Genomic DNA, 15,451 nt, shown 5'->3' with positions numbered 1-15,451 from the left:
TATAAAGACTGAAATATTACTGTGAAAAGACAACTTAAAATTTCCACTGTGTGAGAGAAATATCAGGAAAATGAGTAGTTTTACACTAGACATTAGTTTAAATAGATTCACATTTCACTGTCAGTTTAAAAAGGGGGGTATTTTAATATATCCCCCAATAAATCGCATGTAAACTGACAGACAGTACCTTTTATGAAACAGACATTAAAATAAATGGCTGTTGATTTTAGGATGGCAAACTTTACAAAACAAATCACAGCATGATTGCATGTTGTAGTAACTCATTCAAACCAAAGCTGCATGGAATAAGACAAGTTTTTCTGCAAAATATCTTTTAATAGGTTGGTTGGTGGGTTGCTGAAAAAAAGCAGTGATTTCTTCTTTGTTGAGAGACATAACCACATCTTGATACACAGCGTGGTTTAGTAAATCATTCACGCACAAAACTCATTCCAAAAGCGATGGTAATAAAAAAACAAACTAAAAAAGTAATCGGATATAATCCACACAGTGTGTTCAATCTGAAATATGCCTTTAAACTTTGCTAAGTTATATATATATATATATATATATATATATATATATATATATATATATATATATGTTGATGTTGATGTTCCCCCAACATCAAATATAAACTTTGCTAAACTTTTGCTAACTTAGCAAAAGTTTAGCAAAGTTTATATTTGATGTTGGGGGAAATTATATATTTCTTTTTTTAAATATATATATAGCAAAATAATCTAAGTGGTAGTAGATTAGTGGTAGAATACAAAGTGGTTGTGTGAATGAAGTGCAATGTTTAGTGTAACCTGTATGTTCAACACTTTTACTGAATTTTCCAGTCATCTTGTAAAATAAACAAAAACCAAAGAAAGAAAAACAAGCATCATAATGTAATCTGTTAAAATCAGCTCACTGTTACACAGTCATTTTAGAGCATTTAAATATAACTATACCGCTTCCTCACTGGACTGACAATGAAACTTGTTTTTTTACTTACATGTCTAGAGGTACATTTTCTTTTAAAATAAATACAGTTATTGTAAAACTGCTGCTCGTGAACTGATTGAACTGAAAGTGAAGTCACCCCTAGCCCTGCACAGTATCAAAGCAAATTAACCCTCTCCAGGCAGGCGTTGCTGATTTGCAACATTTAAAAACTAACAACCTGATTACCCCACATACATATTTTATGAGTTTTTTTTTACTCAGATGTACCACTGCAGGACTTGGTTGTGCATTAGCAACAAAAAGTTTAATCTGAGCCTGAGAGGGTTAAACTGAATACTCGATGGCTTCTTGAAACTGCTACAGTAAATTTGATAATTAATTATGTACATTATATACACATTTTCTAAATAACTTACATAATGCACACTTAAAAGGGTATAATTTCTATTAGGTACATATCATATTACAAAGGTCTGTGACAGTATGGCTTTGTAAATATGCATTACAATATTGTCATCAGAAAAAAAGCAAGTGCAGTCAGAGGACTCTTTAAGCATCTTATACATCTATTCATTGTAAATGTTATGTAACTTTAATGTTTAGTCTAACTCCTGCCTTTTGCTTTTTAAACTTTGATATGGAGACAGCTCTAAACCTTTATGAAAAATACATGACTCTTACAGCTGACTCAAAGACGACAAGACGCTTAAAGACATACTCCCGCTGACAGCAGAGGCCACACTATAAATTATAAGGAGTAGCCTCTACTTGCTAAGCAGCGTTTTAAGGGAGCGGGTGAGTGCGTTAGCAATGGCTGACATGGTACTAGAGTGGCGGACCAGGGCTTTCATGCTGTGCTCCCCTGGCGCTCCAACAGTGGCAGCCTCAGCTGCTTTGAGCAAACAGATATAGTTCATAACAACCTCGTCAACCTTTGCCACGACTTCTCTCTGTTGGTGTGAGGCTGAGGCTCCGAGTCCCCTAACCAGACACATGCAAGCTTCGCAGAGACAACAAAGCACCTGAAAGCTACAAGTCACGGCTAGCAGCATTTCCTCTGGACTGCTGTGGGCCTGTGCCATCCTCCGGCACGCCCGGCCTAATTCTTTTGACTCAACGGAGAGGAGCTGTTTATACTGTGATACATCCTGGTTAGGCATCTGGATGCCGCGCTCACAGCGACCTATGCTGGATCTCACTAATGCGATGAGCTCGCTGGCATCACGGCGGGCATCAGTGAAGCCGGAAGGGAAACCGTACATGTGGTCTTTGAGGGCGTTGATTCGTGCCAGTCGGTCACTGAAGCTCATGTTATTAAGGACCTCGCCATACAGCTGCTCGCCAGCAGCGTCCAGTGCGGAACCGCAGGGGAATATGGCTGAAGCAGCACCGTTATCCTCGAAATCAGGTCCACTGCGACTTCGTCTGGGCCTCTCCCATTCGATCTCATCCTCTTCGCCCTCACTCTTACGTTTAAAGAAACAGTAACTAAAGGGCCCATTACATCTCCAGGGACTTGTGTCCAGTTTTTGAGAGCCCTTCATTTGTTTCGCATCTTTCTGCAATGGAAAAGCCACAGATGCCCTTCTACTGTCTACCCTACTGCCTGTGGACCAGCACGTGGTGTGGGAAGACACAGAGCCTTGGGAGTAGCTCTTGGAGAGCCTCTTCCTAGTTGGTCTCCGCTGGACTTTGGTGTCACCTTGCGGGGGCAGAGACAGTGACAGGGGCTGCTGGCTCCGGCTTCGGGTGGGCTTCTCAAATAGAGCTTCAACACTACCAGAACTTGCAGTTACATTGCTAGAGCTCCGTTTAAGCTCCCGGCCCCGTTGCAGGCTACTGAAGGGATCTGTGTGTGGTAGCGTCGGGGTGACAGCCTGAATGTGGTTCTGACTCGGCCGGGACTGGACAGAATGATTGGGGTCCTGTGTGCATCCTGAATTGCTGGAACTAGTGTTGACTTGAACAGGCTGGGAAAAAGAAGGAGGTGGTGGGGGAGGTGGTGGGGGAGGTGGATTCTGAGGATTGGGTGTTGGAGATGTAATGCAAGCTCTTGGACCAGCTGATGCCTGCCTGACAAAAGCAGAAGGGTGGTCTCCCCTTCCTAGTGAGATAGTGTTGAGGTCTGCTCTTTGACCACCGGGGGCAGCAGAGAAACAAAGAGAATCGTTAGGGCGGGACTGACGAACTGCATGCTTTGACTTCAGGTCTGATCTGAACCATTCCTCTTTGCTGCTAACTTGGCTTCTTGATCGAGGTGGATGACGGCTAGTGGTACCTCCCCCCTCACGGTTTCCGCCTGTAGCAAGTCCTCCGTCGCGGCTGTTACAGCCCTCTCTCTTATAGAGGGACAGAAAGTGCTCTGGGTCCAGACCACTCCTCTCTAGCTCACTTTCTAGGCCAGAAAAGGAGCTCCTCCTCTCAGAAGTAGCTTTCCTGAAATCTAAAGTCTCATTCCTTCTCTGAGCATGCATATCAGGACTTCTCTTGAGTTTGGTAGGAAGTGTTGCAGAATAGTATGACCGTGCATTTTTGTTTGCTGCCTGCATGGCAGCAGCATTAGGGTTAACTACATTTGGGCTGAGGAATGGAGATGATATGGATGAAGGCATACACGGGCAGCGAGCGATGGTGTTTCCCCTATTTTTAACCATTTCAACAAGCTGGGGGTTGCTAGTAATAAAACGCCTTGTGTCCTTTTTAACTCCTCCTCCCATGCCCGCACTCTGCAACTTCCCTCCCTGATGCATCTGGCTGACTGTTAGATAGTTAATCAATTGCCTGTAGGCCTCGCTGCCTTCCTTCTGGTTCAGCCCTTTCAGACAGGCCTGTTGTTTAGCATGCTGATCATTCTGGAGTCGCTTGTTTCCTAAAGGGTCTTTATGCTTAGATGGTGTGGCTGAGGACGGCCGGCCCGGTTCTGACCCAGGGGAAGGTTGGTGAATATTGGGCAGCATTTTCCGAAGGAGGGCAGGATCTGCATGAGGGTGGAGGTCTTTTCCCTGAGTACTCTGGGCAGGGGTGCCAAAGGGGGTTCCGGGTTTGTTATCTTCATAGTTTAACACCCTGAGTAACGAGGAGGAGGAACTAGAAAGCGGGTGCCTTTGCAGATGGTGGTGTTTTGATTCAATGGCACCAGGGCCAAGGGGTGAATCATTTGGGGTAGCACAAACGCTACTGTTCGTGCTGCCACCAGCATCCAGTGATGAGCACAGAGAGCCCTGCAGTGAATTGTGTGCTTCTCCTTGCAGATTTGAAATCCTTTTTGCTAGATGGTATTCACACAGCCGGGCCACACTCTGTTGTCTCGAAATGGGCTGATGGTCACTCTGTAGGTCTGATCCCTGGTCTGATCCCCCTGATCTAGATTTTTTGGTTGGGGATAGCAACGATGCTACAACTAGATGTTCATCTTGCTCAGCAGCTGAAGCTCCGTTATCTGCATCACAGCCCCCCAAGTTGACAACATCTGAGAAGCGGTCAGAGATAACGGAGGAAGGGCGGGGACTTCTATGATGATCACGAGGGAGGCTGTTGACTCCATGGCTCTCGGCTACAGAGTTTTCTGCTAAAAAAGAATCCTGCCTTCTTTGGCTGTCTTCTCGTTCGCAGAATGAGGTGCGCTGGTCCAAGTCAAGATGGCTGCGGCTCCCAATGCTCTCTCCTCGATATCCTTCCCTTGTGCTGAAGGTGTTATACTTTCCGCTGGAGTCTGCTGATTTTTTATGGTGCTTGCCTCCTGGTGTGGTGGAGCTTGGGCGCTGAAGAGTGGCTGAGAGATTAGTCTGGGGCCTTACTTCTGAGCTGTCCGGCCGTGATGATGTGGTGCTTAATTGAGGGCTCCGTCTTGGAGGAACTGCTGGAGGATGAAGGTGTCGTGTTGGACTGCGAGGTTTCTTTTGTATTGTTCCTCCGGTACTGGGGGAGACAGGAAATTCAGTTTTTTCTTCAATTAAAGGTTGGTATCCTTCCCTTGTGGCCACCAGAAGACGCATGTGGCTCTCGCTCAGTCGGTGAGTAGCAGCTAGTTCAGAGATCTCAGTCATCTCTGAGGAGTTGGTCTCATTACCAGAGTCTGAGGATGACTCTGGACTAAAGCCATGAGATATATAAACACCTAGGTGATAAGAGATACAAAGTTAAATGTAGATCATTCAATCTCAATTTATCTGCTGCTGAAAGCTTTGACAGTTAGAACTCTGAACATCTTTGGGTTTTTTTTCCATAGCTTATAGTGAATCCCAAATGAACTTGTGAATCTACACCAAAACAATTTTGTGCAGAAGTAGCAGTTAATATGAAATCTTAGACAGTAGTGACAGAGAACCAAGCTAAACATATTGTTAATTCTATTTAGCAGGCACAATGCACAACACATGTACCTGATATGGCTAACAGCTAACTCTGCTCCATAGACTCCTAAACAAAGGCCCTGACTGGCAGGTAGCATTAAAAGTTAGCAATTAATTGTCGTAAATCTAAATATGAAAGAAAAAAAAAGCAAGCAAATGGTAAAACATTTAAAATAGTTTGCACTGATATATGATGTAAATAGATACATAGTGGTCAAAAAGTAAGGAAAATGGTTGAAGTAGTTTGATGTAGTAGCTAAAAGTATAGTTAAAAAAATAAAATGCAAGCTAAATATACTAGAAATTGACATAGATGTCTGAAAATAGGAATATGATTGATTTTTAATTTTTAAGCCAAGGTATGGCTAACTGTCGAAATTCCTAGCTAAAAGTCTTGAGAGCTTGAAAAAGAAGGCAAGTGTACTTCTACAAGATGTTTCACCTCTCATCCCAGAACCTTTCTGAGTTCTATAAAATGGTGTAGAGTCTCAGGTATTTAACCCCTAGTGGGAGTTGTCCCCTTTGGAAGTAGTCCTGAGCACTGTAGATCATATGAGTCATCACATGAGCTGAGGTATGAAAAAGGGCATGAGTATCATCACATGGGGTTATGGGTGAAACCACTGGAAGACCTTGCCCCAATCCATCATGTGGCCTATGGAGATCACTGAGGCAACATATTGGGGTCGCTGAAGGTTGACACTCCATCATTTTTAAGAACTAATGAAACTGTCCAGTTGTCTTCTTTTTCAAGCTCTCAAGACTACTATGCCCTAGATGACTGGGAACCTAGAAAGACATAACTAGATATTTGTTTTTGCCAACTGGTTAGGGAATATGCATTTTTCCTTAGTGACAGGTGGATGCCAAGAGGTCATTGATCAGTCTTTAGGCTTGCGTGACTAGTACTTTAGCAATAATTTTCTCAGAGACTGCCATTAACTTCCAGCCGCTCCTTGTGACCAGTTGAGAATATAAACTTTTTCCTCATAATCGGTGGTTTTCAGAGGGTTGGACCAGTCTTTAGACCTTTGCGACTGTCTTACATGCTTGATCCCACAGTGTCATCATGGTTGTCACACATCCAAAATGGTGGGCAAGTTAATGTCACGTGGTCACTTGTCTGCAAAACCTTAATTAGCAAATGTGTAGCCAGCAGTTGAAACTGAGCTAAAACGGAAGATGAACATATGAAACTTTTAGCAACAAGTAATAGTTACACTTTTGAAAGTATCAGTAAACATAATTAACAGCTTAAATGGATGTTGAAGGTTAGGGTGGAACTGTAACTAAAACTAGTGGATTAATGTTTGAATTACTCCACTAGTTGCTACTCAATGTTGACCAAGCTAGTAGTTATGGTTAATGATTGAGGCAGTTTACAGACCATAGCTGCTAAATATGTAATTGTTAAGACTAAATTGTAAGCTGAAAGCAATTCAGATCTAGTTTAAAATGAGTTTAAAGTCCATTTGACAGAGCTAGGGAGGGAGAATTTAAGACAAAGAAAAGTTGGTAACCACTGGCTCAGTCAAGTTAAAGTGCTGTAAAATCAGTGCTAAATAAAGGCATCAACATTACTTTGCTGCATTAGTATTCAACAGACCTGGATTGTTACCGCTGGGTGGTGGCGGTGGTGGAGGCTTCTGTTCAGAGACAGAGAGAGCTTGTAGCGCTTGCAGTGTATTCATGACCGCATTTTCCAGTCCTCTCTCCCCTCCCCTGCTTCCTTCCCCCTCCCCATGTGTTGGAATGGCATCGATTAGTGAAACCGGAATATCGTCATTTTCACGTGTGCTTAGAGGCCTTCCCTCGGGTGCAACGTCCTCATCCAAACTGTCGCGAAAGCCTGGTGGTGGTGCTGCGATCGCAAGGTTGAGTGTCTGCAGCAGGGTGTCGTCTTCATCATCGTCAACACCATCATCGCCCTCGGGAGGAGGCAGCGACGTCAGGTCGATAATGTCGTCCGTAGAACCGGAAAGTGTGAGAAAGGTAGCTTTGCCGGCTGCTGTGGGTAGGCCCTCCCCTTGGATACCATCATGTGTCTCATCACCCACTGGCGTCCCCCCAGTGGAATCTTCTTCACAAGAATCCTCGTCTGGATCGCTTGTATTGCCACGATAAACTAGTTCCCTTAGCTCCTCACTACTTTCCTCGCTTATGATGTTACTATAGACGTGCTGAAATGGCTCTCTGTCCTGTTGCTGAAAGTATGTGTTGTTGTGCAAGTAGGGCGGTCCGTAGTTGGGTACCTCCGGGCTCTCTAACAGTCTTTCATAGCGTAAGTTCTTAAATTTATTGAGGGGTGGGTTCCCCTCAAAAATAAATGACACTTTGGCGCTCCGAGGTGAGTCTTGAGTTTTGTGTCTGGTAGCTGGAGGCAGAGGAGGGGGCAACGGACTCCTTCGGTTCTCAAGGTCTCTGTCAGGGTTTGGTGGTTCGTGGAAGTAAGGAGAAATGCTGTTTTCCCTTTGCCCATTGTCTGAGTACTCAGAGTCTCTGCTGTAGATCTCTACTTGACCAGGCTCCTCATTGTCCCCAAAAGATGTGCTGTAAGGCCACTCCAGGACACGTTCCTGACCTGCAAGGAACACAAGATTTTATCGCTTTACCTGTTTTGTATTTGATTTTGATTCAACTTTAAAGACCTGTTTCAGTTAAGCACTCTATTTCAAAGCAGGGTTTATGCAGCACTGTAAAACGTCAATTTTTAAATGTGTGACCTCGCAACAAGTTTTCATAGTTTCATGTGGAGTATTTTTCCAGACCATCAACATCTACTACTCAAGTGAAACTTTAGATATCCACCAATTTGTCCTAAACAGATGGCTTGTAATCCATATTATGTCACATACACACAGACAGGGCTGGGCCATATCATACCATACCATATCCTATTCACGGTAATACCGGTATAATGTTAGGCGATAAGAAAATGAAATATCGCAATGGAATATGGTTAAAACGCGCCTGCGCAGTGCCTTTGTTTTCATACGCACATGGCAGAAAAAGCATGGCGGCAACGGAGAATGGTAAATGGCCTGTATTTATATAGCGCTTTACTAGTCCCTAAGGACCCCAAAGCGCTTTACATATCCAGTCATCCACCCATTCACACACACATTCACACACTGGTGATGGTAAGCTACATTGTAGCCACAGCCACCCTGGGGCGCACTGACAGAGGCGAGGCTGCCGGACACTGGCGCCACCGGGCCCTCTGACCACCACCAGTAGGCAACAGGTGAAGTGTCTTGCCCAAGGACACAACGACCGAGACTGTCCAAGAGAACCGGCAACCTTCCGATTACAAGGCGAACTCCCAACTCTTGAGCCACGATCGCTCAGAATGGGAAGGACAGAAGCGGTTTGTTGAACGAAACAGATGAACCAGGATTGGTTTGTTAAAATGGTGCAACTTCAGTGGTGTGGAACTGGTTTGGCTTTCGTCCATTAGATACACACCAAAGCACAATTTTTGGTAGCGCATGCAAGCGGGCCGTTGTTATCAGTGTTGGGACTAACGCGTTATTAAGTAACGCGTTACAGTAACTACGTTATTATTGTGGTAACGAGCACGGTAACTAGTTATTATGCCAAAACCAGGAACGCGTTACTCGTTACTGGGATTTAGATAGGGTCGTTACTCGTTACTTCGTGTGGTGGCTATCGCGGAGCTTCCACAGATTCAGTAACATTAGCAAGTGGTGGAGGCCAGCAGGTGGATGAAGGAAAGGGGACGCAGAAGGAAAAGAGACCCGAGGCGGCCGCCGGTCCAAGTGTGAACTGAACTTCAGGTAAGAAGTTATGACCTGCAGTCCATCTGGGTCAGATATAAACCAAGTTTAGGTGGAGTTTATTTTTGTTATTCTGACTTTTTCCGTACTGCGTGCTAGCTAGCATGACGGAGTTTCTATACAGCTGGGTGGGTGCTATGAAGTTAATGATGTTGAACTTTATTTTGTTCATAAGTTATTAGAGTTGCCAACCGTCCCGTCTGGTATTCAGAGAAAATATTACGCGTTTCGTATTGAGGTGAAAAGGAACAGTTTGTCCCGTAATTCAGCTACAATGAAAAAGGCACAAAGCTGGAGTTATTCTGTGTCTTTGCTGCACAGCTGCCTCTTCTTTCATTCTCCCCCTCCCTCTCCCGTTTCTACTTCAATCATGAAAACTGATCAATGATCAGCTGATCGTCTTTTCTCTCTTGTTTGTTTATCGCTCACTTTGCGCCGAAAGAGGAAACCAGCGGATGTCGCGCTAAACAACAGCAGCACGTTTAAGCTTGATCAGCTGTTGTTAGAATTTATTTAATATTAATTTCTAGTATCAGCTGATGTTTGCTGGAGCAACAGCTGCACAAAAGCTGCTGGTCATGATATGGTTTGGTTATCTGGTGAGAGGGAAACATGAAGATGAAACCAGGAGATGTCCTTACTGAATCATGAGAGCTGAACAGGTGATGGAGAAACAGGTTTACCTTTTAGGTGACATGAATGAGTTGAAGGGAAGTTATGAACTGTTTCTGAGAGACAAATAACCCCAGGATCCTTTTTTAGGTAGCTGACAGCTGGTAACTGTGCAGGTGCGGATCTAGTGAAGTGTTGCCAGGGGGGCAGGTAGGGCATTAACGGGGAAAGGTGGGCACAAGGAAATACTTTTCTTTCTTATTCTCATTTAAAATGTCTAGCTTTTAAAAAATAATTATCTGAATCTTACAACAAACGATTGATAGATTGATGCATACAGTGGGGCAAAAAAGTATTTAGTCAGCCACCGATTGTGCAAGTTCCCCCACTTAAAATGATGACAGAGGTCAGTAATTTGCACCAGAGGTACACTTCAACTGTGAGAGACAGAATGTGAAAAAAAAATCCATGAATCCACATGGTAGGATTTGTAAAGAATTTATTCGTAAATTAGGGTGGAAAATAAGTATTTGGTCACCTCAAACAAGGAAAATCTCTGGCTCTCACAGACCTGTAACGTCTTCTGTAAGAAGCTTTTCTGTCCCCCACTCGTTACCTGTATGAATGGCACCTGTTTGAACTCATCATCTGTATAAAAGACACCTGTCCACAGCCTCAAACAGTCAGACTCCAAACTCCGCCATGGCCAAGACCAAAGAGCTTTCGAAGGACACCAGGAAAAGTATTGTAGACCTGCACCAGACTGGGAAGAGTGAATCTACAATAGGCAAGCAGCTTGGTGTGAAAAAATCAACTGTGGGAGCAATCATCAGAAAATGGAAGACATACAAGACCACTGATAATCTCCCTCGATCTGGGGCTCCACGCAAGATCTCATCCCGTGGGGTCAAAATGATCATGAGAACGGTGAGCAAAGATCCCAGAACCACACGGGGGGACCTGGTGAATGACCTGCAGAGAGCTGGGACCAAAGTAACAAAGGTCACCATCAGTAACACACTACAACGGCAGGGAATCAAATCCCGCAGTGCCAGACGTGTTCCGCTGCTGAAGCCAGTGCATGTCCAGGCCCGTCTGAAGTTTGCCAGAGAGCACATGGATGATACAGCAGAGGATTGGGAGACTGTCATGTGGTCAGATGAAACCAAAGTAGAACTTTTTGGTATAAACTCAACTCGTCGTGTTTGGAGGAAGAAGAATACTGAGTTGCATCCCAAGAACACCATACCTACTGTGAAGCATGGGGGTGGAAACATCATGCTATGGGGCTGTTTTTCTGCCAAGGGGACAGGACGACTGATCCGTGTTAAGGACAGAATGAATGGGGCCATGTATCGTGAGAGTTTGAGCCAAAACCTCCTTCCATCAGTGAGAACTTTGAAGATGAAACGAGGCTGGGTCTTCCAACATGACAATGATCCAAAACACACCGCCCGGGCAACAAAGGAGTGGCTCCGTAAGAAGCATTTGAAAGTCCTGGAGTGGCCTAGCCAGTCTCCAGACCTCAACCCCATAGAAAATCTGTGGCGGGAGTTGAAAGTCCGTGTTTCTCGGCGACAGCCCCAAAACATCACTGCTCTCGAGAAGATCTGCATGGAGGAATGGGCCAAAATACCAGCTACTGTGTGTGCAAACCTGGTAAAGACCTATAGTAAACGTTTGACCTCTGTTATTGCCAACAAAGGTTATGTTACAAAGTATTGAGTTGTATTTTTGTTATTGACCAAATACTTATTTTCCACCCTGATTTATGAATAAATTCTTTACAAATCCTACCATGTGGATTCATGGATTTTTCTTTCACATTCTGTCTCTCACAGTTGAAGTGTACCTCTGGTGCAAATTACTGACCTCTGTCATCATTTTAAGTGGGGGAACTTGCACAATCGGTGGCTGACTAAATACTTTTTTGCCCCACTGTATATACCATCAAAACAGTGTACATCACTGTCACAACAGTGTTTATTTTCATTCAAAGGCTTTATGATTTTTCCTATAATGGTGGGATGGTCTCTAGTCAAAATGCCCGGGACGATTTTTTTGTCCCAGTCCAGCTCTGTATGCAGCTCATCTGCAGTCTGGTGTTACCTACATCTTCCTATTCAGAAGGCAGAATTTCCGAGTTCTGAGTACAATCGAAAGCACCACGACTGCAGTTTTTGTGTTGGATGTAAAAGGCGCACATGATGCTGTGACGTAGGCTAGAATCATGGCAGCAGTCAATGACGGTCCAGGCGTGGGATTTCTCTCGTGGAAATATGCACATTATCTTTTCCTTTCTATTGGTAGGTGTCACAGTGCACTTGTGGCAAGTAAGCAAGCTAGAAGACTGGCAAAGTTATGGAAGCAACACATTAACAAGAGAATTCTGAGTAAAACCAAAGTTACTTTCCCTAGTAACTAGTTACTTTGAAAGTAACGAGTAACTTGAAGTAACTGAGTTACTTTTGAGAGAAGTAACTAGTAATGTAACTAAGTTACTATTTTAAAGTAACTTACCCAACACTGGTTGTTATTACCGTATTTTTCGGAAAATAAGTTGCTCTTAAAATCCTTTGATTTTCTGAAAAAATCGACAGTGCCCCTTATAATTCTTCTGTATGAATTCTGGTTGTACTTACTGACCTCGAACCGATTTGTGGTACACGGCGCTCAAAAATCTGTAAAAAAATGTTTTAGTACGACTTTGCTAAGCTACGAAGCCACACCGCTTGATGGATTGTCGGAGCATTACAGCTATCGTAGTCGGGAACCTTGCAGAGTGATACGTACTGTGCTTCAATATTACCGTATTGTGTGTGTATAACCTCATTTTTAAGTTTTGTGGATATTATCCATGGTTATGCTGAGGATACGTCGGCCAATTTCCACTGGAAATGCCTTTTGGCTAAACTGCCAGCAAGGAATTTGCATTTTCACTGTTAAATTTTTATGTAGCTTTAATGCACATTAAAAAACAGCTGCTTGCTTTTTTTGTTGTTGTTTTTTTTTGCACTAATAAAGTTGCAGAGTTGCAAAGTATTGTGTCTAGTGTCAATTATATCGTCAGTTATAAAGTTATCGCAAATTTTCAAATATATATCGTGATAAATATTTTTGGCCATATTGCCCTGCCCTACACACAGACATGGATCATACTTACTAAGGTCATCCACTCCTGTGCTATTGCAGTGGGCCATGCTGAAAATAGATCTTCTCGAGTCCACTAGGAGGCGATAGTATCCTGCTGTTAGACAAGCCAGGTTCATTGCATCACTTGACTCCATGATCAGTGTGATGGGCTGTGAAAACAAAAAAGGGAGGATGTGCAGAAAAAAAATAGTTAAAGAAAACAACAGATGCTAAAATTAATGCAAGGCATTTTTGGGGTGGGGGGAGACTTGTTTTCAAAGACAGCTGTGCTCTGCTCTCACCCTGACGTCCAGAACATGCAGCTCCAGCCGGACATTGGTCTCATCCTCAGTGAGGATCTCAATGCGATTCACATGGCTGAAGTCAGCCAATAGGGCCACCAGGTTTGTGCGGGCATTGATGACGTGGCTGATGCCGTAACGTGGGCCCACTAACAGCGTCACCTCTGTCTGTTTCTCACCTTGCTACGGATTTCAAAACAAACAAACAAATTAAAATCAGCGAAAAGCTCAAGAAGAACTGACATTTACTCTCAAATTTTTCACAAGGCTTCCTGGATCAAATGGGCTTACCAACAGTATTGATTTGAACTCCCTCCCTCCAAAGAGTCTGAGTTCACTGAGGTACCTCAGGTAATGCACCTTGGCCTGCAAAGCGGTCAACTGTGCAGAGAGGAGCAAGGACATTAGTAAGAATCTGAAAAGGAAATAGCTTCCACCACAAGCAAATGCAATTTGTCTTCTAATGTCAGGATGTAAAGCACTCTCCAAACTATTTTGATCTGGCCCGCTGATTTTCCATTATATCCCATCATGTCATTTATATCTGATAAGGTTCCAAAGAGCTGCTCCACAGCAGTGCCACTCTTTACACCCTGCTTTTGTGGAGTTGTGCCTCTCCTGTGAGTGTGATTTAAACTCGAGATGCCAAACATTACAGCTGCTTTCATTTTACTCCAGTGTTCATTCATTCATGACCTGAGGTTTTATCCCTTCACTCTTAATTCCAAAGTGTAGTCCAGCAATATTTTACTGTGCAGTCAGCCTCACATAGAAAATGCTAATGGGAACGTCTGATCTCTGTGAATACATTTGATTAGCTAGTGCCAATCGAGCCGCTTGGCCTTATGCACATGGGCTGAAGCTTTGGTGTGTTTCAACTGATATACATTCATCACCTACAACATAAAGCTGCATTACTTTGATTAAACTGGACAATTAAACTGGAGTAATATCAGTTTGCCTGCTGATAATTGATGTCGCCAGCATTCAGGTTCTTTGCCCACTTCTGCTTTAGAGTGGCTCTTTGTATATTATGATGTACAGACGTGTTATAAATCAAATAAGCACAGGCACTGTGCCTGGCTTGGTGCTTTTTGAGACCCAGCCCATGTTTCAACATGCTCGGGAAGTTGTACATGAGCTTATGATGTGTTCTGGAGTGGAGAATGGGGGTCATTTGAAAAAAAAAAAAAAAATCATGGTGGACATAGCCTTTGCACCTTACTGTTGGTTCTTGATGGATTAGGTCAAGGGTGGTAAACATATGACCCAGGGGCTAAAATCAGCCCAGCAAAGACTCCAATCCAGGCCACTGGATAGCTTTAGGAAAATTTTTGTATTTGCTTAATTGAAGTTTTAAAGCATTTCCTGCTGATAAAGGTGGCCCACATCACCATTCATATTACAACAAAGTACCAGGACCTTTTCTACAATTTTACACATTTAGTTATTGCACTTTAAGCCCAAAGCTGTCAGAGTGCTTTCATTTACTACAGCATTTCTTTATCATGTAGAAAAACTGAGACATGCTGTTAAAATTGTACTTTTTTAGTTAAACTTCTGGAAAATGGGAGTTTCAGTGGTCTCACCCACTTAAGATCACATTGGGCTCCATACAGCCCATCGTGTAAAATGAGTTTGACATCCCTGGATTAAATGACGGATCCAGACAGATGACGCACTATTCTTCTAGGTATTGCCTCACTTTGTGTTTAGATAATGACAGTTGGGCCTAAAACGTTAGCACAAAATGATCCCATAGCACAAGACAGCCATTAAATCCCCTTCCTATAGGAGTCAAAGGCTCAGGTTTTGCTTTGATTTGTCTGTCAGATGCAAATGGTTTCATTTATTAGTTTAGAAAACTGAGAATCTGACTCTAAATATGCATCATATTTCATAGCAAATAACAGAAATGAATGATCAAGAGCTCGGCTGCAATATGAGACTTGTTTTGTGGGGTCGTAAAATGGTATGAAATATGTGTATCCTCGAGGAGAAACTTGCGCATACATAATATTCAGTCGGAATGAATACATGTTTGGTGCTCCAGTGAGCATTTGTGGAGACTCGACTATGCATGTGAGATCAGCTGTGAGCATTAGGGATATATGTTCATCGCAATAAATGAAAATTTCCATCAGTGCAATGCTGTGGTTCATCCATGTGTTTTTAATTGAATACATTTAGCTTTTGTTATTTATAGAAATGAGCTACAGCATGGCCTAGTTCAGTGTAACTTAAATGCTGCACACTATGTGAGATTTGTCCATTCTATGTGTAGAAGAGAAGCCATAACCTG

General features: G+C 43.2%; 1 protein-coding gene across 4 annotated transcripts in view; it reads right to left on the bottom strand.

Moving 5' to 3' along the window:
- Window positions 1-331: 331 nt before the first annotated feature.
- Window positions 332-15,451, bottom strand: part of LOC101467894 (FERM and PDZ domain-containing protein 4) — a 102,367-nt gene continuing 87,247 nt past the window's right edge. For all 4 annotated transcript variants that reach the window (XM_004552613.3, XM_076880289.1, XM_004552612.3 and 1 more), the window contains exons 12-16: window positions 13,441-13,530; window positions 13,150-13,332; window positions 12,879-13,017; window positions 6,913-7,887; window positions 332-5,071 (exon numbers count right to left, since the gene is read on the bottom strand). In XM_004552613.3, the coding sequence (XP_004552670.3) occupies window positions 1,719-5,071; window positions 6,913-7,887; window positions 12,879-13,017; window positions 13,150-13,332; window positions 13,441-13,530 (4,740 nt within the window). In that variant the 3' untranslated portion in view covers window positions 332-1,718. The remainder of the gene's footprint in view (window positions 5,072-6,912; window positions 7,888-12,878; window positions 13,018-13,149; window positions 13,333-13,440; window positions 13,531-15,451) is intronic.

Source organism: Maylandia zebra, linkage group LG23 (genome assembly GCF_041146795.1).
Source record: "Maylandia zebra isolate NMK-2024a linkage group LG23, Mzebra_GT3a, whole genome shotgun sequence".
Taxonomy (NCBI): Eukaryota; Metazoa; Chordata; class Actinopteri; order Cichliformes; family Cichlidae; genus Maylandia; species Maylandia zebra.
The sequence above is the reverse complement of the archived record's forward strand: the minus strand, read 5'-3'. Positions and strand labels throughout refer to the sequence as shown.